The sequence below is a fragment of the Mustela lutreola genome, chromosome 9 (assembly GCF_030435805.1).
Source record: "Mustela lutreola isolate mMusLut2 chromosome 9, mMusLut2.pri, whole genome shotgun sequence".
Taxonomy (NCBI): domain Eukaryota; kingdom Metazoa; phylum Chordata; class Mammalia; order Carnivora; family Mustelidae; genus Mustela; species Mustela lutreola.
In genome coordinates, this window is record NC_081298.1 from 1,827,578 (window position 1) to 1,853,792 (window position 26,215).

The 26,215-nt window shown below is 59.2% G+C and overlaps 1 protein-coding gene across 1 annotated transcript in view; it reads right to left on the reverse strand.

The window, feature by feature from the left end:
• Positions 1-26,215, reverse strand: part of CDH4 (cadherin 4) — a 499,549-nt gene that overhangs the window by 119,707 nt on the left and 353,627 nt on the right. Inside the window, exon 3 of the mRNA XM_059133210.1 lies at positions 17,849-18,075. Coding sequence (XP_058989193.1) covers positions 17,849-18,075 — 227 coding nt within the window. The remainder of the gene's footprint in view (positions 1-17,848; positions 18,076-26,215) is intronic.

A 26,215-nucleotide genomic window follows, 5' to 3' on the forward strand; every position in this document is an offset into this window, starting at 1 on the left:
CAGCCACACCCCATCGCCGGGTCATCATGGACAGCTCAGCCAAGCCAGAGGTCTCGTGACCGGGGAGCTGCAGGGAGGGGCCTGGCCGCTGAACTGGCCTCTGGATCCCACCAGGCTCGCCGCTGCAGAAGGACAGGACAGAGAGCCCCGAGGACATCACCTGGTCGTGCTGCCCTCTTACTGGGTTCCCAAGAAGATGTGGTTAAGGGTTAAGATCCTGGAGCTGAAGGCGGCTTGCAGACCCCTTCTGAGAATGCTCCAGAGCCCCCGGCCTCAGCACGGCCAGATCTGAGCTCTGCTCTCTTGCGTTTGGGGCCAAAGGCCTGGCCATGCTGTCCACACAGAGGCCAGGCTGCACCCTTGGCTGTGCCCCTGTTCCTAACCCCCGCAGGAAGTTCGCCCCCACATCCACTCTTCCTCCTGGTGCCCTTCTCGCCTGCGTGGACTCAGATCTCACGTCCCCCTTCTGGAAGCCTCCCCAGCGGTCTCCCCGGGCATCCCTGTGCACACAGAAAAGCTTCCAGAGTCTACCTGTGCCCTCAATTCCCAGAACAGGTCAGCTCAGGCCCAGAGGCCGCTGAGCTCTATGTCTTCCTGTCCCTGTCCAGGCGGGACACCTCCCACCCTGCCCTGGGGATCAGCAGGGCACTGATCCGTCTAGGAGGGTGCAGGACCTCACGGCCCACCCACCTGGCACGGAGCAAACGCTGTGGATAGACTTCAACGTGGGTTTCACACGTTCCCGAGTGCCAAAAAACAAGTGACCCTCAGCTGCCACCCTCTGGAACTCGTGTGGAGTGGGGGGCTGGGAGACCCGATGACAGTGATGGCTGCCACAGGTCATGGGGAGCCGCGGGACCAGGTTCTCTCCGATCTAGGCCTTAGGACGGCCGCTCTCTCCATGGGGCAGTGATCAGCACAGAGCCAGGACTAGCAGGGTTCAAACTGGCACCAGCTGCGTGGAATCCACTCCATCTGCGGAGGGCAGACAGGCTTCGTGGGGGATATTATACCTGGGCAGGGTACTGAGGGGTGAGTAGGAGTTTGTTGTTGGGGGAATGAGGCCGGGAGGGAATGGCCAAGGGGCAGACCAGAGGCCGGATACCACAGGTGCCACATACCAATGACACTGTTGTTGACTTAAAGGGCTGTCTGGGGCCTAGAGAAAAGTGGGAGGGACGGAGGGCGACCTCCCCGGATTTGAGAGCCGCTCTCCCGCTCTCCCGCAGGCTGCCCTCCCCCGGCCCCATTGCCGTTTGTCTTGCCGCCTCCCGCCCCCACGCTTTGGTTCCTGTGAACCGAGGAGGCTCTCACCGGGGAGAGTGTGGGCGACGAGGTGATGTCCAGGGCACTGGGCAGGTGGCTGGGGGTGTCAGCCCCCTTGTCAGGCTCACGGTGGGGACAAGGAGCCCGAGGAGAGTCCCGGCGGATGGGATTTGCAGGCCGGCCTGGACTCCCACGGGCGCAGGGAGGAGAGGGTACGGGAGGCTTCAGCCTGGCCGGCTGGGGCGGTGGCCTGGCCTGGCATGGGCCCCGAGAGTTCAGAGGGGCAGGCCTGAGGGCAGGCGGGCTTCAGGGTACCCTATAACCTGACAGCCCACGGAAGGAAACTGAGGCAGAAGGAGGAGAAGGAATTTGTCCAAACTGCCTGGCTAGTGGGGGAGGGGCTGAGCCAGGGGTGCAGGAGGCGTGGGACAGCCCAGGGAAGGCAGGAGCGAGCACAGGTGGGTGTCCTGACCCAGCCCAGGGGGGAAACTCGGCCCCTCTCTGGAAGCTTTCGGCAGGGTTTCGTGTCCTCTCCGGCCACGGGCAGAGTGACAGTCCACCCCGGCACTCAAACTTGGCATCCCCCAGCCACGGGGGCCCCCCAAGAAGGGAAGGGCCCAACCTCGGGCTGTAGGAGGGAAGGGGTCTCTGCCCCGGATCAGGGTACGGTGGGTGGGGGGGGCCCACGGGCCCCCTCACGCCCTCGGGCTTCTTGTCTCCCGAGCCACACGGGGGCAGCCCCGCCCCCTTCCCCACCTGCCTCCCTCCCCACCTGCCTCCCCTCTGCACATCAGCCCAGCCAGGGCGCGGGGCTGCACGTGAGCCGGTCCCTCCTCGGACACACTCTGGGTGGCCGGGTGTCCCAGAAGCCCGCCCTGCCCAGCGCACGGATGGGTGGTCTCCCCAAAGGGGCAGATGAAGTGTGTGGAGCCCGGCCTCTCTGGGGTGCAGAGGGTACAGAGGTCAGACTCTCACACGGAGCCCCACTCCTGGGCCTGGACGAGCTCTGTGCCTTGGGGCCGCCTGGACAACTGGGGTGTGGGGTAGTGGGCTGAGGCATTGGCCCTGAGCTCCTGCTTTGCTGTACTAAGGGAAGGATGACCCTGCCGCTGGCGGGAGTCTGGATGCCAGCTCGGCATCGGCAGAGCCACATCCCGTGCTTGCGCATGTCCAGCTGAGCCCTTTGCGGACCAACTATGACACCTGGGAGCCTGAGGGACGCGGGACGGGTGGCCTTAAGGTCCTCCGAGACGTCTTGCCTGGCCCTGGCAGGGTCTCTGGGACAGTGTGGGGAAGGCCTCGCACTCAGCACACGGCTGTTCTTCTAGGAAAAGAGGTGGGAGGTAAGGGACCCGAGAACAGGACAAAACCTCGGTGACGACAGCCTTCCGTCTCACCGAGGTCAGGGCCCCGATCCGTCCATGTGCAAGCTGCTTGCCGAGCACAGCCGTCTGGACCGCCCGGCCTGTCCACACTGCACCCCAGCAGCCACCAGCTGGCACAGTCCGCGGGCTGGCGTCGCCCCGCCGGCCCCTCGCTCGGCGCATTATTTCCTATTCCCGGCAGCTCTGGGCCGCCCGGTCCTGCTCTCCCTGTGCCGGAGGGGGGGTCTCTGTGTCTGATTATGAGTGTAATGGAGCCCGACTCCCAGGTGAGGTCTTCAGGGACTCCGCGCGGCGAGCGAGACGCTGGGTCATTTCCCTCCGTCATCCGTCCACCAGCGAAAGATGAATAATGCAAAACTGACCCGAGGCGGGATTTAAATTACTGCCTTCTCTTTCTTTCTTTCTTTCTTTCTTTCTTTCTTTCTTTCTTTCTTTCTTTCTTTCTTTCTTTCTTTTTTAAAGCAAAAAAAAAAAAAAAAAAAAAAAAAGAAAGAAAGAAAGAAAGAAAGAAAAACTGTGTCAGGGAAGGCTCTCATCACACACACCCATTTCCCATCATCTAACCGTCGGCCTGTTGGGGACACAGAATTATTAAGGGCCAAGGGTGGGCACCGGCTGTTGAGTAACGGGGCTAACGCGCAGACATCGAGGGGAAGGGGAACGAGGGACATAAGTAATCAGGGTCTGTCTTCGGGGCGGGAGCTCCGGTGTCTTCCCTGGGCGCCCGCCCCGCCGTCTTGGTTGGAGGTGGCTTGCGGTGGATATGCCCCTAGTTCCTTGTGTCAGGGACGCAGAGGGCAGGCCCCGCCGCACCCTTTCCTGACGCAACCTATCGGGCTGTGCAGGGTGGGGCCCAGCGGTCTGCCTGGTGCACCTGCTCCCAGGGGTGCGGCGGGGGGGGGGCCCAGCCCCTCCTCCGCAGTGCGGTAGACATGATAGAAATGCCTCGCAGGGGCACAGGGACACTAGAGAACAGATGCGCGTGGACAGGGCCAAGCCAAGAGGGTTGTGACCCGCCAGGCCGCGGTGGGAGCAGGGGGGCGGGGACCGGGACCGCGTGCCTGCGTGGCCCTGCCGTTAGACGTGGGACAGCTTCTGCCAAGTGCGGTGGGTGGACAGAGCCTCAGCCGTTTCCTCCGAGAGGAAGCTCCGGTCACTCCCCTCAGAGGCAGAACTGATGTGGAAATGGCTTCAAAATCCCCCCATGCCAGATCCCAAGAGCACATTTCTAAGACCCCAAAGATGGGGGTCACAGATGACAGATAGCCTGCCGCGCACACAAGCCACCCCACGCTGTCCCCGGGTCCTGGGCTGACCCGCCGAACGCTTCCTCACCCCCCCCAAATTCCCTCCACGTTCGGGGAAATGGCATGGGCTCAAACCCATCTGATTTGATAAAAGAATTTATGGACAAAATTTCAAGTTTGTTTCCTGTGGGCTATGCCACGTGGGTGCCGCTCTGCCCATGTGCGAGGCTTCTTAACCGAGGGGTTCTGGGGGCGCGGGGGGGTCCCAATGCCTGCCCAGCCCCTCCCCGTCAGTGTGGGTCGCCTGGGCCGGTGCTGCCTATTTCTCTGACTGGCCTGCAGACCCCTGGTGCCCAGACGTGGCTTCTTCAGGGGCTGAGCCTGAGGCTGTGATCAGCTCCACAGACGACGAGGAAGGGACGGGTTCTAACTCCCTGGTTGTACCCCCTCTCCCGCCCCCCGGCTGGGCCGTGCTCCGCGTGGTCACTGCGGGGCCGAGGGGCAGGCACCCCAGCCTCCGGGGACGGGGAGAGCCGCACCCCGGGGGTGGAGGGCTCTGGGGGCCCTGGGGAGGACACAAGCCTCTTTTTTCCCACTTGCACAGAGAAAGCAACCCTTCCCTCTCACGACACTGCGCGGGCGCTGGTCCAGTGCGGGCTCTAGCGGCCCCGTGACTTCTACGCACAGTGTGCCCGCAGACCCACTGGTGCCCGCAGACCCACTGGTGCCCGTATCACCTGCCCATCCTTGCGCGGCCCTAACGTTTGGGCAGGTAAGTGGCCAATCTGAGGAGGGAGGCCCGGTGTTCCGAGATCACGGATTGTACTGGGGTCTGTGGTCAGGGGTCCTGCAGGAGGTGACGTGCCACCCAATGCCCGTGATCGGACAGGGGTGGTGAGGGCTTATTCCCTGAACACGAGTGTCACCTGTGTCCCTCCTCTGTCCCTTCCTGTTCTCACTGTGTTCTTATTTCTTTGGGCTACGGGTGCTGCCGGAAAGGAAACAACGTGCCCCTCCCCCAATGTCAAACCTGCCACTGATTTCCGTGGAGCATAATCCGATCCCTAAAAACAAAAGTGGCCCTAAAGTCTGTCCTGATAGTTCATTCCTCTACCCGCTACCTCCCTTTCAATACACATTTGAAAAATAGTACATTTTGTTTGCCTGCAAGCTTGTATATTTGAATGTTTAACTAGGCTGTTATCTGCAGCCTTCTGGCTGGTTTCCATGGCAGCTGAGGACGGGCAGAGTAAAATGGTATTTAACAAACACGAAATAAAACAACGGAGAAACATCTCCGTTCTTCAGCAAATAGAACACGCGAGCCGTTCTAAACAAACATTTGCATGAGTTTGGATCTGAGAGGTGCTGAGTGGATTTTCCTGCGTCCACAATGCCGCTGAGCGGACGCAGGTGCGCCCGCCTGCACCCCGCCCCCCGCACTACGGTAGTTCTGACTTCCGATCTCTTCTAGGAAGAGGAGGTTTTGCAAATTCTCATGGAGCTCGTACAAAGGAAGGTTTCCTGAATGGCACGGCATCGCTACTCCCTCACGTCTGTATTCAGGAGGAAAGTCCTCGTCGCTCCCTCAAGCCTAGGGTGCTTGGAGGGGCGGAGGGGGGTGGTGTTGCTGGTCCTCGCTCACACCTGGGCAGGGAGGGGGAGACCCCGGCAGGTGCAGTGGCCGGCCCAGGTCGTGCGGCTGCAGCTGTGGGGCTGGGGCCTGAGCTCACTTGCCCCTCTCTGCCCTGTGGCTGGTCACGGTGACAGAGAGCATGGTCCCAACACCCTCTCCCACCTGGGGCCAAGCGGGCAGAGTGCAGTCCGGAAGCTGTGAGCAGCCCTGGGGAAGGAGTTCTGTTGTGGCCACTCAGGAACTTTTACCCGTCAGGCTCATATAGTTGGGAAGGCGTCACACTGTTCCTACCGGCATCAAAACCACAGTTCTCTTGGTGAGGGCCCCAGAGCTCCCCGCTTGTCCGCCTTAGCCTTGTCCCCCCCTAACGGGAGGACGCAGGATGGCGCAGCACCCGGGCACAGAAGGGATGGGGTGCGCCCCGCAGGGCAGCTGTGTGTGCAGACAGCACACTTGCGGGCCAGCTCCCACGCACAGAAGGGCAGGATGGGGGACCCCACTACATCCAGACAGGCGTCTGCGTGCGTCCATGTGGCCAGCCAGGCGGCTCGGCCGCCCGGGCCTCCCTAGCTCGCCGAACACCTGTCCCCAGACCACAGCCTCAGCACCTGCCGACATCTGGGAAGAGACCATTCTCGGGGGTGTGGCCTCCTGTGCGTCTGTAGGGTGTCCCCGACCCCCACCCACTGGAAGCCAGACTCCCCCCCAACCCCCAGCCCCGGGTTGCGACAACACAGTGAATCCAGGCTTCTCTGTCTACCCGGTGGAGAGCTTGTTGGCGAGAACCAAGAAAATTGTGTTTGGTTGGAAACATTTTTAAATGAAATTACTCTTCATCTTACAGAAAAAAAAAAACACAATTGCAGTTAAAAAAAAAATTAAATTAAATTAGCGAGTTAAGCCAAACTGTGTTACTTTTTTCCGGAGTTGTTAGCAGCGGAACTGAATGAATCTTTCACATTGGTGTCAATTAGTGAGAAAAATGGTCAGTTTCGTTGGCGTTGATGGCTCTGGAAGGCTTCGAAGAGGGCGTGATCAGGGTCTGCCTGAGAATTTTAACTCAACCAGACTGCAATCACGTTTCCTTCTGGAAGGCGGCCTCGCGGTCCACTCCTGCTGTCCACGGAGCACGTGGGGCCCTCAGGACGAGCTCTGGGCCACGCCAGCGTCCCTGAGTTTGCTGGGCATTCTTCTCAAGGCAGGACATGCCCGCGACCACCTCACTGTGGTTTCCACAATCATCTTCAAGAATAAGAAGGATTTCATACCGAACGAAATCCCGTGGAGCCCAGGCCTTGCACAGAACCACAAACCTGTGTTGGTCTGGAAACCAGTTTGATTTTCACTCAAACACCTACAGGATGGCAGCCGGGACGCCCCGTGCCTCCCGCTTCCCGAAGGCGGTCTCCACAAGGCCCCCACATGCTGGTCTGTGCATGCGCACACATGCGCCAGCCCCGTCATGAGCTAAAGGCCCTGGGGGTGGGTGAGCAACGCACCCCCCCTGGCTCACGCCCATCCGCTGGGCTCACAGCTCACGTGCACATATGCCTGTGCTGTCTCAGCTCACTGGACCCCGGGAGAAGTGTTCCCCAGGACTGGCCACCCTGCACCCCCGGCCCAGACTCAGAAGGGCTGAGACAGGATTTCGCCCGAGGACAGGAGAAGCCGCAGCTGGACGAGGCCTCTGTCTGGAATGCAGGCTCCTTCTCCGATTTTAGGCTTCGGTCCAGAGGTCACCTTCCTGATCCCTGGACACGGCAGCAGCCTCTGACCTCGGCTCAGGACCCCTCCCTAATTCCCAGTGGTGCCCCTGCATCATGAAACAGAGCCAGGTGTCCGGTGGGGATGTAGCAGCCCTCAGTGACTTGGGGAGCCCCCAGGAGAGTGACTTGGGGCCTGTCGGACTCATGGGACCCCAGGTTTCTCAGAGGGTGCCCTGCCTGTCATGTCCACACTTGCGATCATGCTCCTGGAGACCAAACAGGGCCCGTGCAGCCTGTCTCCCCGCTAACAGGCCCAGAACCTTCCTTGCCCGGCAGTGATGCTCTCTCGCATGTGACTTCCGTGTCAGTCACCAGCAAGCCCCCCAGAGTTCTCCTTCAGCTCCGCGCCATCCGCAGGCCAGGGGCGCATCCCCCGGGACAGGCTGGGCAGGGTCAGGCGGCTTCTCCCTGGGGCTCTGCAGGCAACCCTTCACCCCCGCTCTGCCGATGGAAGGGCTGACCCCAGCCCCCGAGCGTTCAGGGCCGTCTGCAGCCGGAAACGGCGTCTGAGTTTGACCTTCGTGCCGGGACCCTCCTGCTTACCCGGCCTGGAGAGGCTGAGTCGGGTGGACATGTCCGCCCCAGCCCAGGGCTGTTCTCCAAGACGAGGGACGAACAAAGAAGCCAAGATGACCTTCGACCGACCGGAACAATCCCTCGTGCCCTTCATGCCAACCAAGGGTTAAAAGCTGCCGCAGGTTTGAGTTTGGCTCGTGTCTTGAGCTCCAGGAGGGAGGCGCTGGCGGGGGGACCCTTGACCTCAGCCTCTGGAAAGGGATCTCGCCCAGCAGTTTGTGGGGGTCTCTGAGGTGTCGGGCCGCCCGCCGTGTGCCTGGTCAGGCCCCGCGTGGGGGCACGGAGACCTGCGAGCACCGGGGCATTAGCGCTTTATTAAAGCAGCCGCTGGCCCCTGACAGTGGACAGGAGCGTGATGCGTCCGCCCTGTCCTTTCTTTTGCGGGGCTGCTTCTCAGTGGCACTCCGGCCATCTGTGTCCTGGAAAAGGATAAAAGAATATCTTGCTGCGTTCTGAAGTCTCCAACGCTCCACCAGCACCTAATGACCTTCTGGGCGCTGTGTCCAAGGCGACGCCTCACGTGGAAAGGCTCTTGTGGCCGCCTTCAGTGAAAACCTCCGTGCGTCAGGGTTCGGGCTGGCACACCAGCCTCCTGTGCTCACACGGGGCCTTCCCTGCCTCGGCTGGCCTCCCCCACAGGCCTCTGCTTTCAGGGGGACAGGTGGATGGCAGGAGCTTGTCCTCAGCAGGCCCTCTCCAGTCCACTGTCTGGTGGCCAGGCTGGGAGTCCTTGTGATGGCAGTGACGAGTCCTGCCCACTCTCAGGATGGACGCAGACAGACCGTGGGGACGGCCGCCAGGCCGTGAGAAGAAGGGGGCACGGACCGTGGGGATGGGGGTCAGGCCGTGACAGGGAGGACGGACGGACATGGGGACGGGGGACAGGCTGTGAGCCGGAGGGGGACTGGGACACGGGGGGGGAGGCTGAGGGACTGCAGCCCTGAAGCTAGGGGCCTTGGCCAGACTTGTCCTCACTGTGCTGGGGACCCAAGCAACTGTATGACCAGGACCTGAGGTCCTCTGGAGCCCTGGGTTGTTGGGGGGCGACACGGGTTCTATCCGACTCCCTCAGCAGGCAGGCGAGGCTACAGGCCTGGTCAGAGCATGTCATGGGGCCAATGAGCCAAAGCCCCACAGCCTGGGCAGCGTCGCCAGCAGACATTTCTTATCCCTGTCCTGGAGGCCAGAAGTCTGAGGTCAAGATGTGGGCAGGTCAGTTCCCGCCACGGGCCGCGGGGGGACAGTCTGCCCCAGGCCCCTCTCCTGAACTCCGGTGGCTCGCCGGACATGCCCGCCTCCCCTGCTCTCTGCCCTCCCCTTCGCGGTGCTGTGTCCACGCGCGTCTGTGCGCAGAATTGTCCGCATCCATGCGCACGCCTGCTCGAGGGACCGCACCTTAATGAATAGGTCCACCGAGCCCTCGTGATAAGCTCAGTCCTGCTCTGAGTGATGGCAGGTCAGGGCCCAACACGGGCTTCTCCGGGGGACGCCCTCAGCCCGTCGGATTGCAGAGCCCGAACCGTGCGGGGTGCCTGGGGCGGCAGCCACCGGGCACAGGGTGTCTCTCATACATGCTGACGCGCGCATTACCAGCTGGGACTCGTCCCCGGAACAGCAGTCTCTACACCCACAGGCCCCACTGCCACTTGCCCGTGTGAGCGCAGCTGGTCGGCCGGCGGCCGAGCGCACGGCTTCATCCGCAGTGTTTTCTGTGAGGCCAGAACACGGCTCCGAGTCCCCGGGGGCGATTCAGCACTCCGGTGGGAAATGTGTGACCTAATTTGCATTTTCTAATTGAATTGCTATCAGCTTTCCTGCAAGACTGCACACAAAAAAGTTATTCCAGATTTGAGCACGGCTGGTATTACCCGCAGAAAGGCCGCCTTTGAATCGTTGCTAAGAGAGGAAACGGAAGGAGAAAACTTGCCAGATTTTTATGGTTCATCTCACTGGGGAGCTGTCAGTTTTGTCCGGCTCCACCAGTCGCCAAAAGCCCGGGCGGGGAGGCTGCACTCAGAGGAACCCGGGTGCAGGGGTTCACGGAACCGGGGAATTAGGGGGTCCCTGCGCTGGTCCTTGGGGATTTGCTTCAAAGCTCCTTTTGGCAAAGAGCCTCCTGGGACTTTCCAGGACTCTGCTCCCTTGGAGAAGGGGCTTTGTGTGTCTAGGACCTTCTGCCAGCGGCACCCCTGCTCGCTGTGTCCCCGTCTGAACTCCCCACCCTCTCCAAACTCAGCCAGGAAGCCCTTGGCACGCATTAAAAAAAGTTCTGCTTAGAACTAAACTGAACCTAGTTTAGGCGGGGGCTGGGGTGGGCTGGGGTCACTTCACCTGTTTTCTTTAAGGACACCCCATCGGTCCTGCATCATGGTCTGCAAAGACAGTCGTTCCTCCATTGCCCTGGTAGGGCTCTGCAAACTTTTTGTTAAGGGATCAGATAGTTCAGGAGTTTAGGCATCGCAGGCCGAGGAGTGAAAGCGACGACATTACTATCGCTATTACACGACCCTTCAAAGTAACAGAGACCGTTCGAAGCTCACAGGCCGTCAAAAGGCAGCGGGCAGGTCAGATCCGGCTGCGGGCTCCACCGTGCTGCCTCTGGCCCCAGAGTGCCGGTCTTACACAAACCAAGGGTCCGCAGCATGTTTATGTGAAGTGGGTGAATTCCGCCGTATAAAAAATCATACCTCTGTAAAGATGATTTTTAAAAGAACGTTAAGTATTTTTTTTAAGCTTGCCATTCTGCTGCATTTGTCTGATAACTTTGCTCCTAAAGCACCCCATTAAAAAAATATTTTATTTATATATTTGACACAGAGAGAGAGCACAAGCAGGGCAGAGGGAGAGGGAGAAGCAGACTCCTGGCTGAGCAGGAAGCCGGATGTGGGACTCGATCCCAGGATCCTGGGATCATGACCTGAGCTGAAGGCAGAGGCTTAATGACTGAGCCACCCAGGCTCCCAAATCACCCCATTTTAATTACCGTAGTTCAGTGGATCTCACACGGGGACGGTTCGGTCCCCGGGAGCCTTTTGCAAAGACTGGAGTGAGCTTTGGTGGCAGTGAGGGTGGTGGGCGTGGGGGCCGGGGATCCTGTGGCACCTCCTACGGGGTGCAGGACAGCGTGCCCCACCCCGGAGAATGATCCAGACTGAACTCCAGCAGTGCCGAGAGGTCAAGAAACGGCTTTGGTTTGCACGTAGACCTCACCACGTCCCCAATACGGCTCCTCCCAATCTCCGTGCTGTTCTGGGCTATTCCTGGTCCTCTGCATCTTCATTTAAAAGGTTAAAGTCATCCAGGGGCGCCTGCTGGGTGGCTCAGCTCGGGAAGCCTCTGCCTTCAGCCCAGGTCAGGATCTCAGGGTCCCGGGATCGAGTCCCGCATGGGGACCCTGCTCAGCGCTGCGTCTGCACAAGATTCTCCCTTTCCCTCTGCCCCATCCCCCTGCTGTCTCTCTCTCTCTCTCTTTCTCAAATAAATAAATCTTGAAAAAAAATGTGAAGTCCTCCGTCTGCCCTTCTACCAACAAGCAAGCACACAAGACACGCCGTGATTTTTGTTGGTTTGTGTTGTTGAGTCTACGGGGGAGCAGATGTGACGGGCTCCAAGCCTCTGAGTTACAAGCAGACGCACTTGGGTCTTCAAGGTCTTTGGTTGTTCTCAGTGACAGGGAAGTGTCCCGCGAAGGTTTTGTTAGGTTCACTCCTGGTTATGGGATCACCTTCAACGCTGCTGTCGTCGGCACTCGGCTCAGATGTCATTTGGTAACTACTTACTCCTGGTGCGCGGAGGTGTAACTGCTTTCACACCCAGCCCTCTCGCTAACGAACCTCACTCAGCCAGCCCAGCTTCTCTGCGGCTCATTTCAGATTTTCTACATCCATAATCCTGCAAGCGATACTAATGCCGGTTCGTCGTGGGCTCGAGGCTCGGGCATGGGACGCGAGGATGTCCTCGTGCTATTTCAGACGTCACGGAGGCCTCCTATTCCCCGGGCTTCTGGCTGTGTGCCGTGTGCCCTGGACGACATTCGGGACGGCCCCTTCTCTTCCCAGCTTGCTGGGTATTTCTTCCTGAATGGAAGTTACCTTCCGTGTTAACAACGGACGTTCAGATGGTCGTGGGATATCCGTCCTTTATTCTGTGCTGAAGTACACGTACCCATTTTCCGGTGCTGAAGCCATCTCTGGCTCTGGGAACAGACCCCGGCAGCTTGGCTGGTCCCCTGCAAACACGGGTGCACTTGAGCTCGTTACTGTTTTGCTCACGTGTTGTTTTTATCTGTTTACGAGTGGCGTGGCGCGCAGCCACCCGCTGTCCTCCTGCCCCTTCAGGGCTCTCGCTGGTTTGGACAAGGCACATGTTCGGGGTCTCTGGCCGAGTCTGGGCACCCCTTTGGTCCCCTGCATGTGGGTGTGGCCTTGGGACACGGGTTTGAATTTAAATTTGTCTGTCATAACAACTAGTTCAGATTTTCTTGTCTTGTTAGACTCGGCAAGTTGAGGACATTTCCGGAATGTTATTTTTCCAGGGATGTTCCCCTGTACATCGGCGTAAGAGGTACGTGACCCACGGAGCCACGTGTGAGACGGGTCACGACGCCGTTTCCACGGCGGGTGAGGATTACTGGCGGCTTCCCTTCTCGGTCCGATCCGCTCGGGAGTTTACGGAGTCAGCTCTGGTCTGTGAATTCTACCGTTTTGATCCCATTACCCTCTCCTCTGGGTTTTCCTGTTTCCTCTTTCTACTTGGTTGCACTTCATTTCTTTCCCTAATTTCTTGGATGAACGTGGCCAGTTTCCACCTCCCTTCCGTTCTTAGGCATCTGGAAGGCTGCGCAGTCCCGCCGGCCCAGACCTCGGCTCCTCCCGCCGGTGTCAGTGCTCAGTCCGGGTTACTCTGGACCCTGCACGTGGCTCCTTCCTACCCGAGGGCCCGTCGGAAGGCTCTTCACTCGGCGTCCAAATCTACGGGGACTTTTTGGTCACCTTCCCTGTGACGGATCCCCAGCTTCCTCGCTCGGATTCTAGCTCCGTGGTTGGAGGTTCAGCCTCCGGTCGGGCCCGCTTCACGCAGGCTCTGAGCGTCCTTGAAAATGACGCAGACGCAGCCGTGGTGGGGTCTGGCTTTCACACGGGAGGCCCGGACTTACTCAATCTGCAGGTCTGGTCTTCCTTTCCTGTGGCTACTCCGTCTGCTTCCGTGTACTCAGAGGTGCACGCCAAGTTTTACGATCGAATGTTTGCTTCTTTCTCCTTTCGGTCCCGCCGGCTTTGCCTTCGTCTGTGAAGCACCCAGTGCAGGACTCGTGCGGCTACCGCGCGTCCGAGCGCCCGGCGCCCTTCCGGTGAGAGGTGCATGGTGTCTCCCCTGCAGGTTCCCACTTTCCCTTTTTCTCCATCCTTGCCCTTTCCGTGACCTGTATAGAGGCGGGGTTTGTCTTTGATCTGTCAACGTGTTTCCTTTTAATTACAGAAGCTCCTCTTTCCCATTTATTGGAACTGATCTATACTTGCAAATCCAACCGCTTCCTCAGGCAGAAACACGGGGCTCCTCTGTCCTTCCATTGTTTGGATTGTAAGTTTTAGTACTCTGCTCCCATCCATTATGTGAGAACCTGAACGATCTTATGACTTCTTCTTTTTTAGGAAGGTCTACTTTGTTGGGCTCCCTACTAACGGGGAGCCTGCTTCTCCCTCACCCTTTGCCCGCCCCGTTCATGCCCTCTCTCTCGCTTACTCTATCGCAAAGAAACCAATAAAATCTTAAAAAAAAAAAAAGACTACTTGCTTGAAAATTCATACTGTTAACAGAGGAAAAGAACAGATTATTATTATTTAAGGCACTTTTAAAAAATATTGCCTAAATTTGCAGACTCGAAGAGGTAAAAACCTTTGCACGGCAAGTGCACCCAGGAGGCGGGAGGGTCGGGCTCTCCTTTGCCTGGATCTGGCTGTTATTAAGCGACCCAGCGAGAGCAGAACGCATCCTGTGCAATCATGTTAGAGTCCTGTGAGAACCCCACGGGAACATGAAGATCTGTTATCATGACAGGTTTTTTACCCCTTGTGTGCAAGGTCAGACACTACAGAGACTTTAGGTCCCTCCTCAAGTTCAGATTTACTTCTGACCTGCAGGGCTGCCTCCCTTGACCAGGACTCTATGTTCATCTTTTTTTTTTTTTTTTTTTTTTTAAGATTTAATTTATTTATTTGAGAGAGAATGAGTGAGAGAGAGCATGAGCGAGGAGAAGGTCAGAGAGAGAAGCAGACTCCCCATGGAGCTGGGAGCCCGAAGCAGGACTCAATCCCAGGATTCCAGGATCATGACCTGAGCCGAAGGCAGTCGTCTGACCAACTGAGCCACCCAGGCGTCCACTCTATGTTCATCTTTAAGTGATGTGTCCATCACCGTGACCTTGTAGTCATTCTCCAGGACCTTGGAATGGGGGTCTTTGTCTTATCCGAGTTGCATATTAATTTGATTTCCATCATCTTCCAGGATGGTGTGAGCAGCCTGGGCCCTCGGACTCCATGCCTGCTTTCCTGCCCATGGAGCGTGTCCCCTGCCGTGCTCACGGCTATCTGCATCTACTTAATCTTTTCATGGCTTTTCCTCCTGGACTTTTATCACCAAGCACCCTGCTTCCGCCTGATGAACACGACCTGTGGCAGAATCTCTCAGGGTGCTTCCTGAAGGGGACTTCTACTGGGTAACAGAATCCTGTGTCTGTTACCACCCGCCACCTTCTGGCACCCATTGTCCCCATGAGAAGCCAGTTCCCATGTCACCATTGTGCCTTCCCTGGAGCTGGCTTCTGTTTGCTTTCAGGGACTTCGGTTTTAGACATTTTACCATAAAACACCTGTCATGGATTGAATGTGTGTGTTCCCGAATTCCTATGCTCCAAGTGGATCCTCAGATCCTGTGGCCTTGGAGGTGATTAGGATCAGAGGAGGTCATGTGGGTGGAGCTCCTGAAATGGGACTGGTTCCATCGGTGACTTTCTTCTGTCCCCCTGCTGTCAGGGGAGGATACAAGTCAGTCAAGACAACAGTCGGCAGGAGACCCACCTGGGGGCTTGACCACACTGCCATTCTGATCACAGAGCTCCAGCCTCCAGAACCATGAGGAACACGTGTCTGTTGTCCACAAGCTGCCCAGCCTATGGTGTGTCCTTCCAGCAGCCTGAATGGACAAAGACCATGCCCGAGTGCTGTTTTCTTCCTATTAGCTTGTGTAGAGTTCGTGGGGCATGTTGGAGAGAAGCCTGGATATCTGCTGCCATTATCTTTTCAAATGTTACCTCTGCTCCATTTTCTCCCCGCTCCGCCCCATATTCCAAACACGCATGTGCTGGGACTTCTTGCAACTTCTCCAGCACCTTTACTCTTCCTTCTGTGTTTTCCTTCTCTTTAACTCCTTGTGATTGAGCCTGAATGTTTCCTCTGACAATTTCTGCTTTGCTAAATCTCTCTTCAACTGCGTCTAATCTGTAGATGTATCTATCCAGTGAGCTTTTTCTTTTGTTTGTTATATTTTTCAACCTAAATTGCCCAATTCTTTTTTATTCTTCTAATGCTTTCTCAAAATCTTGTTTTAGATGTGCTTAAACACAGTAAGCTTAGATCTTGTAATATCTACGTCTGATAACTCTGTCACCTGGAGTCACTGCGGGTCTTGGCCCTCCCCACCGAGTGCCCAGTCATTTTCAGCTGAGTGCTGGACATTGTGTATAAGAGAAGATGGGTGTAACCCGAGGCCCAGTAAGATACCTTCCACCAGAGCAGATTTACATTTGATTCTGATAGGTGGTTAGGGATATCAGCAATATGGCATCACCTTAATCTATTTATAGACAGTGATGTTATTCGAAGCTTGGCATTGGTCTCTATAAGGACAATTCAACTACGTGACTTAGCGTTTCACACACACCTTCCTTCCTGCCCCCAGAAACCACCCTGGGGAGGGTCCAGTGGCTGTGATGGGCACAGGACTCTGAGGGTTGGGACCATACTGACCACAGCAGTAAGAACCGCGTCCTCGTGGCAGGGCTCTTGCGAGTCTGCAATGCGTAGGACACATCATCTCATACAATACTTGTGACAACTATTGTTATCCCATTTTCCAGATCAGTAAATCCGAGTGGCCATGTGACTTGTCCCAGAGCATCATCCTGTAGATTGGAGGATACTTGGCTACAAAGTGCAACCAGGCTCCTTTACGAAGCCGGGCTCAGCCATACCTAGAATGCTAGTCTCACTCCTTTCTAGAACACCAATTCTCCCTTGCAGCAAAGGGGCTGCGGTCACATGGCTCAGCATCCCCATCTGTAAAGTGGGGGCAGTGACAGGAGTCACTTGAGGATCAGAGGAGTGGATGCCTCTTAGGAGGGGCCCAGGTACCATTCGAAAATGTTAGGACAAGGAAATTTGGGTTTGGAAGTAAGAAGAAACAAGGGCCCATCAGGTGACCTTAGATAGAGCAGGGCTGGTTGAGTGGGCTGTAGAGACGCTGCCCACCTCTCATAGACACAGGGGTGTGGCACCACAGCACCAGGCCGCTGGACTCATGAGATGGCCTGAGCCTGGGACATGGACTCTCTGTCTCCCCTTCTGACCCTTGGGTGCGGATGGGCCAGCCCTGCGTGGGCTGGAGGGCCCTTGACTAAGGACTGTCTAACTGCAGTCACCTTCAAAGAGGGTCAGGGGAGAAACTGAGTCAGAAACCGCATCATTAACACGCCTAATGAGAGGTGTCGTGATGCTTCAATTAGTGCCTTTTATCTGAGGCCTCCACGGGCTTTCAGGACCTCTGTCCTCTGCTCACAGGCCCCTGGCTTCCGCATCGCAGTCGGGGAGATGAGTGTTGACACAGCCGGCACTGGCTGTCGGCCCCTGGCCCTGCGCCTGGAGGACCCCCCACCCCCGCCACGGGCCGCATCCAGGGGCTGCCCCCCGGCCCGCCTGGACAGCTGCCTTCTCACGGGCACGGGGCTGCTCATCACCCCTCACGAAAGAATGGAAACCGTGACCGTCTGTCTTAAGGTCTTCAGCATCCACACGGGGAGGCCTGTAACTGGTTTCGAGGCGAAGCCCAGATCAACATACCATGAGAGCACCTGATGTCCTTCCCCGGCGGATCAGCTCATCACCAGCGGGCAAAGCTACCCACCAGAGTCACGGTTTTCTCTTATCTAACGTAAACCGCCTCTACTTGGTTTATAAACAAGATGAAACAAAACACAGGCCACTGTTTTCCCAAAGTGGGTTCCTCGGCATGCCTGCCTTACAAGATGTTCCATGAAGAGGGTTCCCTGACCAGCAGGCTTGGGAAACTTGCAGGCTGCCCCCCCCCCCCCCCCCCGCCCCCGGCAGCTCCCAGAGCACATTAATTACGTGAGGCTCTGGGTAAATCCACAGAAAGGAATCTGATCGACTTGCTTTAACCTTCTGCTTCCCAGGGCTAGTTTCCGAGGGGATGCCGGGGATGCTGTTGGGAACGGGGCTTCGAGAGGCGTGTTCTCGGTTGCGGACGCACGGCACACGCATCACGGTAATTCTGATGGCCCCCGGGGCCCCCCGGTACCCGAAAGGGTTTCAACACTTTGGCTGATCCCAGGCACTGAACAGCTGGGGCCTGTCGTAAGGGCCACCCCGGCTGGTGCTTCCCTGCTCACCTGCCAGCCCCAGGCCCGAGGCCCAAGCTGCAGGCAGGAGAGACCCCAGAATTTCAGGCGCCCAGTGAGGAACGGGAGGGAACAAGTAAGACCGTCCGGAGGGCAAGCGCCGTGCATTCCCGCGGGTATGGGGCCCCTGTGCCCGACCTTGTGGCAGACGTCCCTCAGGAAGGGGGCAGGGCAGAGGGTCCCCTGGGGCTGGCACAGCCCGCTGAGATGTCCCACTCCTGGGGAGCCTCTGTGGAGGGAGGGAGGATGCTCCCCAAGCTCCGCGTGAAGTCACGTCTTACCTTGTGCGTGGAGCGGGCAGACGAGGGCTGGGCCACCAGCAGGCGTACCACGGCGTCCCATCGCTCTGCCGTCTGGTGGTCCCACGCGGTCACGGTGAACGCCACCTGCTCGGAGGGGATCCACAGCTCCCGGGTGGCAAAGACCGTCCCGTCCGCCTTGACTTGGAAGTCCGTGCTGTTGGTCTCATACTGTGTCCCTCTGGTCCCCAAACAGCGGCTGAACGCGACTGCAAGTGAGAAGAGAGACGGGGTCAGGACCGGGCGGCGAGCGGAGGGGACACGGGTGCTAGCGTCCTTGCCGTTCAGCCACAGGTCCTCGGTCTCCCAAGGAGCGACGCGGGGAAAATAACAAGTAACCGATTTTTTGACCTTCAGGTATTGGGTTTCATCTCTCTTGCTCGGGGAATTAGCTCTCGGCCGTCGCAGGACGTAAAACCACCAAGGGTGCGCCCTTCTCCATTCTAGCTGGCAGCCGGCTGTGCTCCGCCCGTATCCCCGAGTCTGTGAGGGGCCCGGCGGGTCTGCCTGCCTGAGAACGGCCCCCCCCAGCCGCCCTCCCAGCCCTTGCAAACCCCGAGCCGCCCGCTCGCTCACTGGCCCCCCACAGATGTGTGTTTCCACCCCGAGAAGGAGCCGGGAGTGCGGTGTTCTGACTGGGGCGCCAATCTGCTGTGCCCTTGGTGCTTCTTATCACCCAGCGACCCAACCTGACCCCTGCAGACTGGGTCGGGGCAGGTGGGGCAGGACCTGGGGGCAGTCGGGGGCTTTAGGACCTGGACGCGGGGCAGTGGGGGCCGCGGGCTTCCCGATACCCCAGCGCACAGCTTTGCCCCCCAGGAAGGAATTAGGCACCGCATCAATGGGCCCCGCTGAGGACTCTGTCGAACCAGGGTGCCGGGAAGGAGCCCTCGGAAGCCGCGCGTTGACCGGGGCCGCATCAGTGCGTTTCCTACCCAAGTGTGTGTGCAGCTGTCGCCAATGCCGCGCTAAAAGGGGGGCTCCGGCAGCCAGTGTCCCATTCCCTGATAGAAACGGCGGATGAAGTTACCTGGTATTTATAGAAGGGCGGGTCTCTCGGCAGTTACAGTGGGAGGATTGCTTTTTAAAGCAACGTCACTGTCACAGCTTCCATGACTTAATTACTATTTATTCCAGAAACTAAAAAAAGCACGTCGATGTTATATCTGATAAAGTGTTTCTCCCCTGTGCTCACCCTTCGTTGTTGTCTTGAGATAATAAATGAGGCCTGTGGGCCTGGATCTCACCTACGTCACGCCCACGTCTCCCGCTGCCAGCGCCTCCCACTCCTGGGCTTGCTGTAAAAATGTTTCCAAGCCTGAGGACGCCAGGCGCCTCTGCCCCGTCCAGCCCGAGAGGACAGGAGCACGGACCGCTGGGCTCACTCACGGTCCTGGCCCTCGGACGCCGAGGGCACCTGGGGCTTGGGTGGGTCGCGGCTCCAGGAAAGCAGCCCCGCATGAGGGAATAACTGCATTTCCCTTCAAGTGACTAGAAAATCCCACACCACTCTCCCACCACCACAGGCCCCGACAGCAAATTAAAATCAGCAACGCGCTGAGCGGATCAGTCATTCCCGACGCCCAACCGTCACGGACAGAGATAAACACGACGGTTCCACGAATGTCGGGAGATGAGCCCCACGTACATAAACAAGCTCCTTGTTGTCTACGTGTGAATTTCTAGGAGCGCGAACGGCCTCGGGCAGCGGCGGGAGGACTTAGACGTCGACACCGCTGAATTTAAACCGAAGTCACAGGGTTTGGGTGACGTCTAGGGAAGCAAAGATGTGACCCCAGTGGGAAATCCGGAGCCCTGTCTGCCGGGAACCTTTAGCCGACGCACGTCCCTGGAGGTGGGGGAGACCCTCAAGGAGGCGAAGATGGCGCCATCGAAAGCGCGGGGACGTGCAGCCGCCGCAGTCAGGCCCGCGGGATAAAACCGGTGCTTCCCCACACGCGTGTTCACAAGATCTTCGTGGGCTTTAAAGGTCGACGTCTTTCCAGCCCGTCTGTCAGGGACCGGCCAGTCTCGCCAGAGCAGGGCTGTGGGTCGGGGGGAGGTCGCCTCTTCCCCTGGGGGCCGTTTTGGGCACGTGGAAGAGCATGGCCGTAGCCGCTGGTCACCTGGCTCGCTCCCTGGGAGGGGCCGCCCGGATAACACGGTGCTCGCGTGGGAACAAGTGCAGACGGGCACTGGGCCCTGCCGCCTGGACCCCTGCCACCCTACCACATAGGCCTAGCACCACATGGGGCCTCTGCCTGCTGATCTCAGAGTTCTGGAAAGCCAGCTCCTCGTGGCCCAGAGTACCGACTTGTTCTGTCCACCTTTAGGGCCACAGTGCCACCGCCGGGCACCGCGTGCCTTCCAGCCCCTGTGTAGACCAGGCCAAGCCCAGGTTAGAGCATGGCCGCCACCCTGTATGGGTTTTTAGACTGACTCGGGACAAGACTCGGGGCACTCATGCTTTGGAACCACGGTCTGTGTGACGGCAGGTGTGGTCAGGACTCTGTGGGTTTCTAGCAGGGTCAGCCCTGCTCACTGGGAAGCAGCCGGACCCGGGCTGCAGCAGCCGCGCTCACTGGCCCTCGCAGGGCCCCACCACGTTCTGTCTGGAATTCTCTTTTTCTGTGTCTTGCCCGTGTCCACTGGGACTGCCAAGAGTGTGAGGACAGGGCTGCTGTCCTGGCCTCCCGCCGCGTCCCTGGGGCGGAGAAGATGCATCTGGTCCAGCTGAATGTAAGGGGTCCCCGCGGGCAAGAGCTCCCCACGCCGCTGCTGCGTCAGCACCCCAGGCCGCGAGGGTGAGCCTCCCAACGTTAACACGTTCTGTCAATAGTCCCTCGATGTATTTGTTTTTGATCTCATTTCTCCCTTAGTCTTCAGAAAAAAATTAAAGTCCCATGAGGTTCTGGAAGAAACGTTTCCCTCAGTGTTTCAGAGCAAACCGGCAGACGCGGAGACGCTCCAGCTCTGATTAAAGTCCGGTCGTGCGTCCATCCTGCTTCCGCCCCGGGCTCTCCGGGAACGGGCGCCGGCGCTCTGCTGCGCACAGCTGGCCGGCGGCGGCCCTGTTCTGCAGAAGAGGAAACTGAGTCCCAGAGACACTCTGCACCTTCTTGAAGCTGGCAAGAGCCGGAGGCAGGGTGCTGCAGGCTTCCCGAAACCGTGCCAAGCTGGAGGGGGACCCTCCTTTTTATTTTTTTTTAAAAGATTTTATTTATTAGAGAGAGAGGGAGAGAGAGGGAGGGAAACACGAGTGGGAGAGGCAGAGGAGAAGAAGACGGTCCCGAGCAGACTCTGTGCAGTGAGGGGGGGCTCGATCCCAGCACCCTGAGATCATGACCTGAGCTGAAACCAGGAGTCAGACGCTCAGCCGAGTGTGCCCCCGTTGGTCCCCTGGGAGACTCCCATGTCCGGCTCTGTGCGCACCTCGGTTCTCCAGAGGACACTTTGTGCCTTGTTTGGAGAAACAGGCCCTGGGCGGTACCTGTGCCTGGTCACCAACCCCGCAGTGCCCTGGCCCTCCTGGACGGTGGCCCCAGCCCCACCCATGGGGAAAGCACCCCCCCCCCCCCCGGGCTCCCCTGAAGGAGACCTGCCTGGGAGCTCCTCTGTGCCCTGGGCCGTGACGCGGGATAGCAGTGCCCCTGCTGCCCGCGGCTCTCCGTGGATTGCTAATTACTTCCATTAGTTTTTAAACAAACTTGACAAGAGACAGGAGTCCGGAGAGACATGAAATCCAATCATTTAAGTACACACCGCCATGGCCCCACTGCCTCCGGTCCCTCGGCGGTGGCCCAGGGAGGCCGGGGAGGGGGCCCGTGGGCAGCTCCCGTCTGCCCGCTCGAGGATCGGCCCCAGGAGGGTGGGGAGGCCAGCATCTGGCCGTGCCTGGTGCTGCCAACGCTGGGGACCGCCGACGTCACCACACGGTCCTGGCCACTGGCGCCATGGGGCAGGTGTGTGCTGTAGCCATGCCCACACCCAGGCCCCTTTGGGGCACGGCTCAAACCCAGGTCTGTGGTTGACAAGCAGGGGCCTCTCTGAGCTTCTCTCCCTGTCCTTGCTGTGGCCAGGACGAGCCCCACCCGGCATGGGACAGATGGGTGAATGCCTGCTCGTCGGACTCCGGACGGGACGCATGTGACCCGTTTGACTGAGGAGAACGGCCTGGGGAGCAAAGGCTCTTGGCCAAGATCATACAGGGTCATGCATTCCACAAACATCCGGGGTCCTCCTGGTGCCTGGCCCTGGGGCCTCCCGGGGGATAACAGGCTGGAGGCTCATCTGGGATGTGAGTGGAGAGAGACAACGAGGTGGCTTGAGCCCTAGATGCTTCCACGGGGTCACAAGGAAGGGGGCCCAGACCCGGCTGAAGGTCCCTGGGGGCAGGGATGGGAGCCAGGCAGCATGAGTGGGGTCAGCGGGATTCTGACCCTGTGGGATCCTGTCTCGGCTCCCTGGGGGCCCCATCCCCCTCCCCAGCCCTGGGCGTAGGAGCAGCAGCCCTTGGAGTCTGGCTGTGGACGCTGGGCAGGCCCCGAACAGCACGGATTTGATTTTCAAGCCCATGTTCTGTTCCAGGAAGATGCCCAGAGACGAAGGTAGGACACTCTGCCCACTGCCCGCCGGTGCCCACTCTGTTCCTGAAGCGCACACAGACACGGCGGCATCCCCCTCAGCGGCTGTGAAGGCCTGTCAGGACGCACCAGCGGAACGTGAGTGCCGGGAGAGCCCCGGCTGGACCCGGGGAGGCTGAGCTACTGAGCGTGCAAAGGAGTCCCGCATTTCACGTCCGCGGCCGGCCCCTGCCTGCCCCGCCCCTCGCCAGGAGGTCCGTCAAGCCGAGTGGAGCCTGGTGGGCATTCCCGGCCAGTCGTACTCCGGCTGGGACGCGCTGGTGCGGTAAGTGGCAGGCCTGCCCCCGGCCACCTCCTGCCATGCACGTGGGTCTCCTCTGCGCTGGATGCACGTTGGCCTCCGCCGTCCCTGCGTACTGGCCGAGGCCCACTTGGGGGCCTATTTGGTTGGAATTTCCCAGGGAGACCCCCTGTGTGTGCCATCTCCCGGAGCCCACGTGGATCCTGCTCCCCATGAGGGGGCCCTGCCCTGTGATGGAGGTGACCCCGCACACCAGAGCTCAGGTGGGCAGCCCCACTCACCCCCATTTACAGATAGGATTTGCTCATGGATGCAACAGGCAGCAGAAGCCAAAGACAGTCACTGCCAGGGAGAGGTCGGAGTGGGGGCGGGTCAGAAAATTAACCAAGTCGTTATAGCAGAAATGTAAGGCTCCCAAGGGGGGCACGGTGGTGGAGAAGGAGCCAGGTTCCGTGAGAGCCCGACCTGGACTTGTGGGGCAGGGAGTGCTTCCCCTAAGAACCGAGGGATGAGAGAGCTCCCGTGAGGCTTGGGCAGGCCACATGGACAGCCTGTGCAAAGGTCCAGTGGCAGAGATATTTCAGGGTCTCAAGGACCCAAGAACTAGTGTGACTGCAGCAGGGTTTGCTGCAGGTGACCAGAAGGTAAGCAAGACTGGCCCCACACTCCAAGGGAGAGGCTGAGGGAGGGGTCTCCGAGCCTGCTGACCTAGGACACCCACCTTGGGTGATCCTGGTAATCTGTGCCTGCACGGAGCACTCCCCCGGGGGAAAGGGTCGCCAGGCACGCAGTAGGATCCTGAATGGACGTGATGCCCCATTTTGGGGCCAATGTTAAGAGAGGGTTACAACCTCTGACCAGTGAGCGGAGCTGGGAGCCCAGCGCTGTGACTTCAGAGGCACGCCCTCAAAACCCAGTGACAGAGTGGATCGCAGGACCCTGAGCAACAGGCTCCAGTACCCGCCACAGACCCGTCCACTGGGCACACAGAACTTTAAGAACCAGGAATAGAAGGCACGAAGGAAGAGGAACAGGGCGTGTGGACGAGGGTCCCCCAGCAGGGACGCCTGGTCCCGGGCCCCGGGCAGGGAGGCATCCAGGGCGATGGGGGGTGAGTCATCCCTAGGGACCTTAGGGCTCACCTAGCCTTGTTCCAGCACCCCCGAGAGGACTTCACATGGGTCATCGTCCGGCTCGGCTGCCCCAATGACATCTCCCTAAAGGTCCTGCCATGAGGCCACCTGATGACCGTCCCCCCTGCCCACGCACAAGGGGGAGCTGGTGCCAGCACAGCTGGAAGGTGGATGGTGGCTGGGGGAGGAGGAAAGAGCGGCCGCTGATGGGGACGGGGTCTCCTGGGGCGTGGGAAGTTGGGAACGACACAGCAGTGACCGCTCCAGACCGTACCACACGGAACGCCACTGGGCTATTCACTTTAAAAAAGGGGAAATCTACAGCGAGTGAGTCCTATGTCCCTAAAAACAGTTTCTGGGGCTCCCTGTGTTCCCAGTTCTTTGCCTGCAGGACTGACAGGGGAAGGGTCTCCCTGGAAGGGCCTGTTCTGTCCCGGCGACCTTAGGACCAGCCCGAGGCTTGTGGTCCTCTTCCTGGCCCCGTCTCTCACCTTCCCGGTCCCGTGCACAGACCGGAGTGCTCGCGGCGGGAGGGGACAGATGCGCTGACATCGCTGAGAAAGGTGCATGACGTTCCGGCCGCGTACCAGGTGCAGAAACCCCAGGGTCCCAGGGCAGGGAGAGCATGTGGGTATTAAGGGATGTTACGTGAAGGAGACCACGTCTGAGCTCAAATTCCAGAAGCTACTCGCATGACTGCCTGAGATCCGAGCGAGCTGCTGGTGTCCACGTGCGGACAGCTGCATGGCTTCGCGTTTCCAGAATGTCCCAGGAGTGTCCCAAACAGACAGAATGCCAGGAAAATGGACTGCCCCAGCCCGCCGCTGTAGTGCCATCTGACCGACCTCCCTAGAAGACAATGAATCACGGTCTGGAATGCATGCATTTACTTGAGTAATCCCACGAGCCCTTACGGACCCCCCGTGACACGCCACACTTCTCCCTCCGGGCCCCGGGCACTTTGGATGCTTCCTGAATCGGTGTCCCAAATGCAAAGCACGCAGCAAGCCTGACGCTATCACGTTCTTCTTAGGATTTAGAGCATTCATGGAACTTCCAGCTGGTGTGAATCTCACATCCTCCCCAAGCGCTGGGATCGGTGGCTTGGGGGCCGGGCTCGGCCAGTTCTGAAACTGAAGATCATGACAACTTGAGCTCACCGTGTGTAGCTTCTTCTGTTTTTCCAGGATGGAGCAAAATCCTTGCTTCAAAACTCACCCCCTCCTCTGGCCTGGCCCCGCTGGCTCCTTGTGGGCTCTCTGCCGACGACGTGTGCAGCCAGGCTCATCGCTGCTGGGCACGTGGGAGACGGAGGTGGAGACCGGGAAGCTGGCAGCCCCCGCACTGACAGGCTCGACGTTTAACCCTTTCCCCTCATCACTGTGAATTGCCTGCTGGGTGCGAGGAGCGAGGTGGGGGCCGGCGTGCAGGGAACCGGAGCGAGCGGCGCGCGGAACCCCTCCTCGCCGGCAGGGGCCTGCCTGACATTTACAGGGGTGGGAGGCGGTGTCTCCTCCTGGAAATGGCGTTGTGGTTATGAAACATGCCTTTTTATTATTTTTCTTGTTAGGTGAACTGAGAAAGATCAGATGAGCCAGAGGTGAGCTTGTAGCTGGGGCCGTGCTGAGGGAAGTTCACCCCAGTCTGTCTTCCTTCTGTCCGCCCCCATCCGTCCGTCCGTCCGTCCGTCCCTGCTTTCCTCCGCTCTCCCGCCCAGCCTTCCCTCCTTCCCTCCGACACGCACCGCACCTCCTTGGTCGGGCACCATCCAGGTGCTGGGGGGCCAGAGAGGGTCAGGGCCGCCGTGGGCAGCAGGAACTTGGAGTGAAGATCAAGGTTGAAAGGGGGTCAGGGCCCAGCAGGGGCCTGGTGGGGACCACTCTGTGCCAAGTGCCCCCAGGGTGACTCTTCTCCCCTGACTCTCCGGAGGAAGGCCCCCTGTGCAGGGACCTGTGCCTCAGGGATGTGAACCCGAGGGTGTAGCTAATGTCCTGGCAAGGACGGCCAAGTGGCCACCACGGGCCCCGCTGTGACGGCTTTCCGTACTTCCTCCGGTTTAAGCTGATGTGTGTTCAAACCGGAGGCGACCCTTCTTCCCCAGCCTGAAGACGCCCTGACCCTTGGGCCCTCAGAGTTCCCAGCCCCCACCCAGGTCCCAGGGGGCCCCTCAGCCTATTGTCCCCGTTGGAGCCACTCCCTGCCGGGCTGTTCGTAAGGTTCCGACAAGAACCAGAGCCTCCCCTGCAAACCTCGGATCCCAGATACGGGCCCTCTGCCCTCCTGCCCCTCGTCGCCACACCAGCCGTGGTGCGGACACACGCGGAGCAGGTCA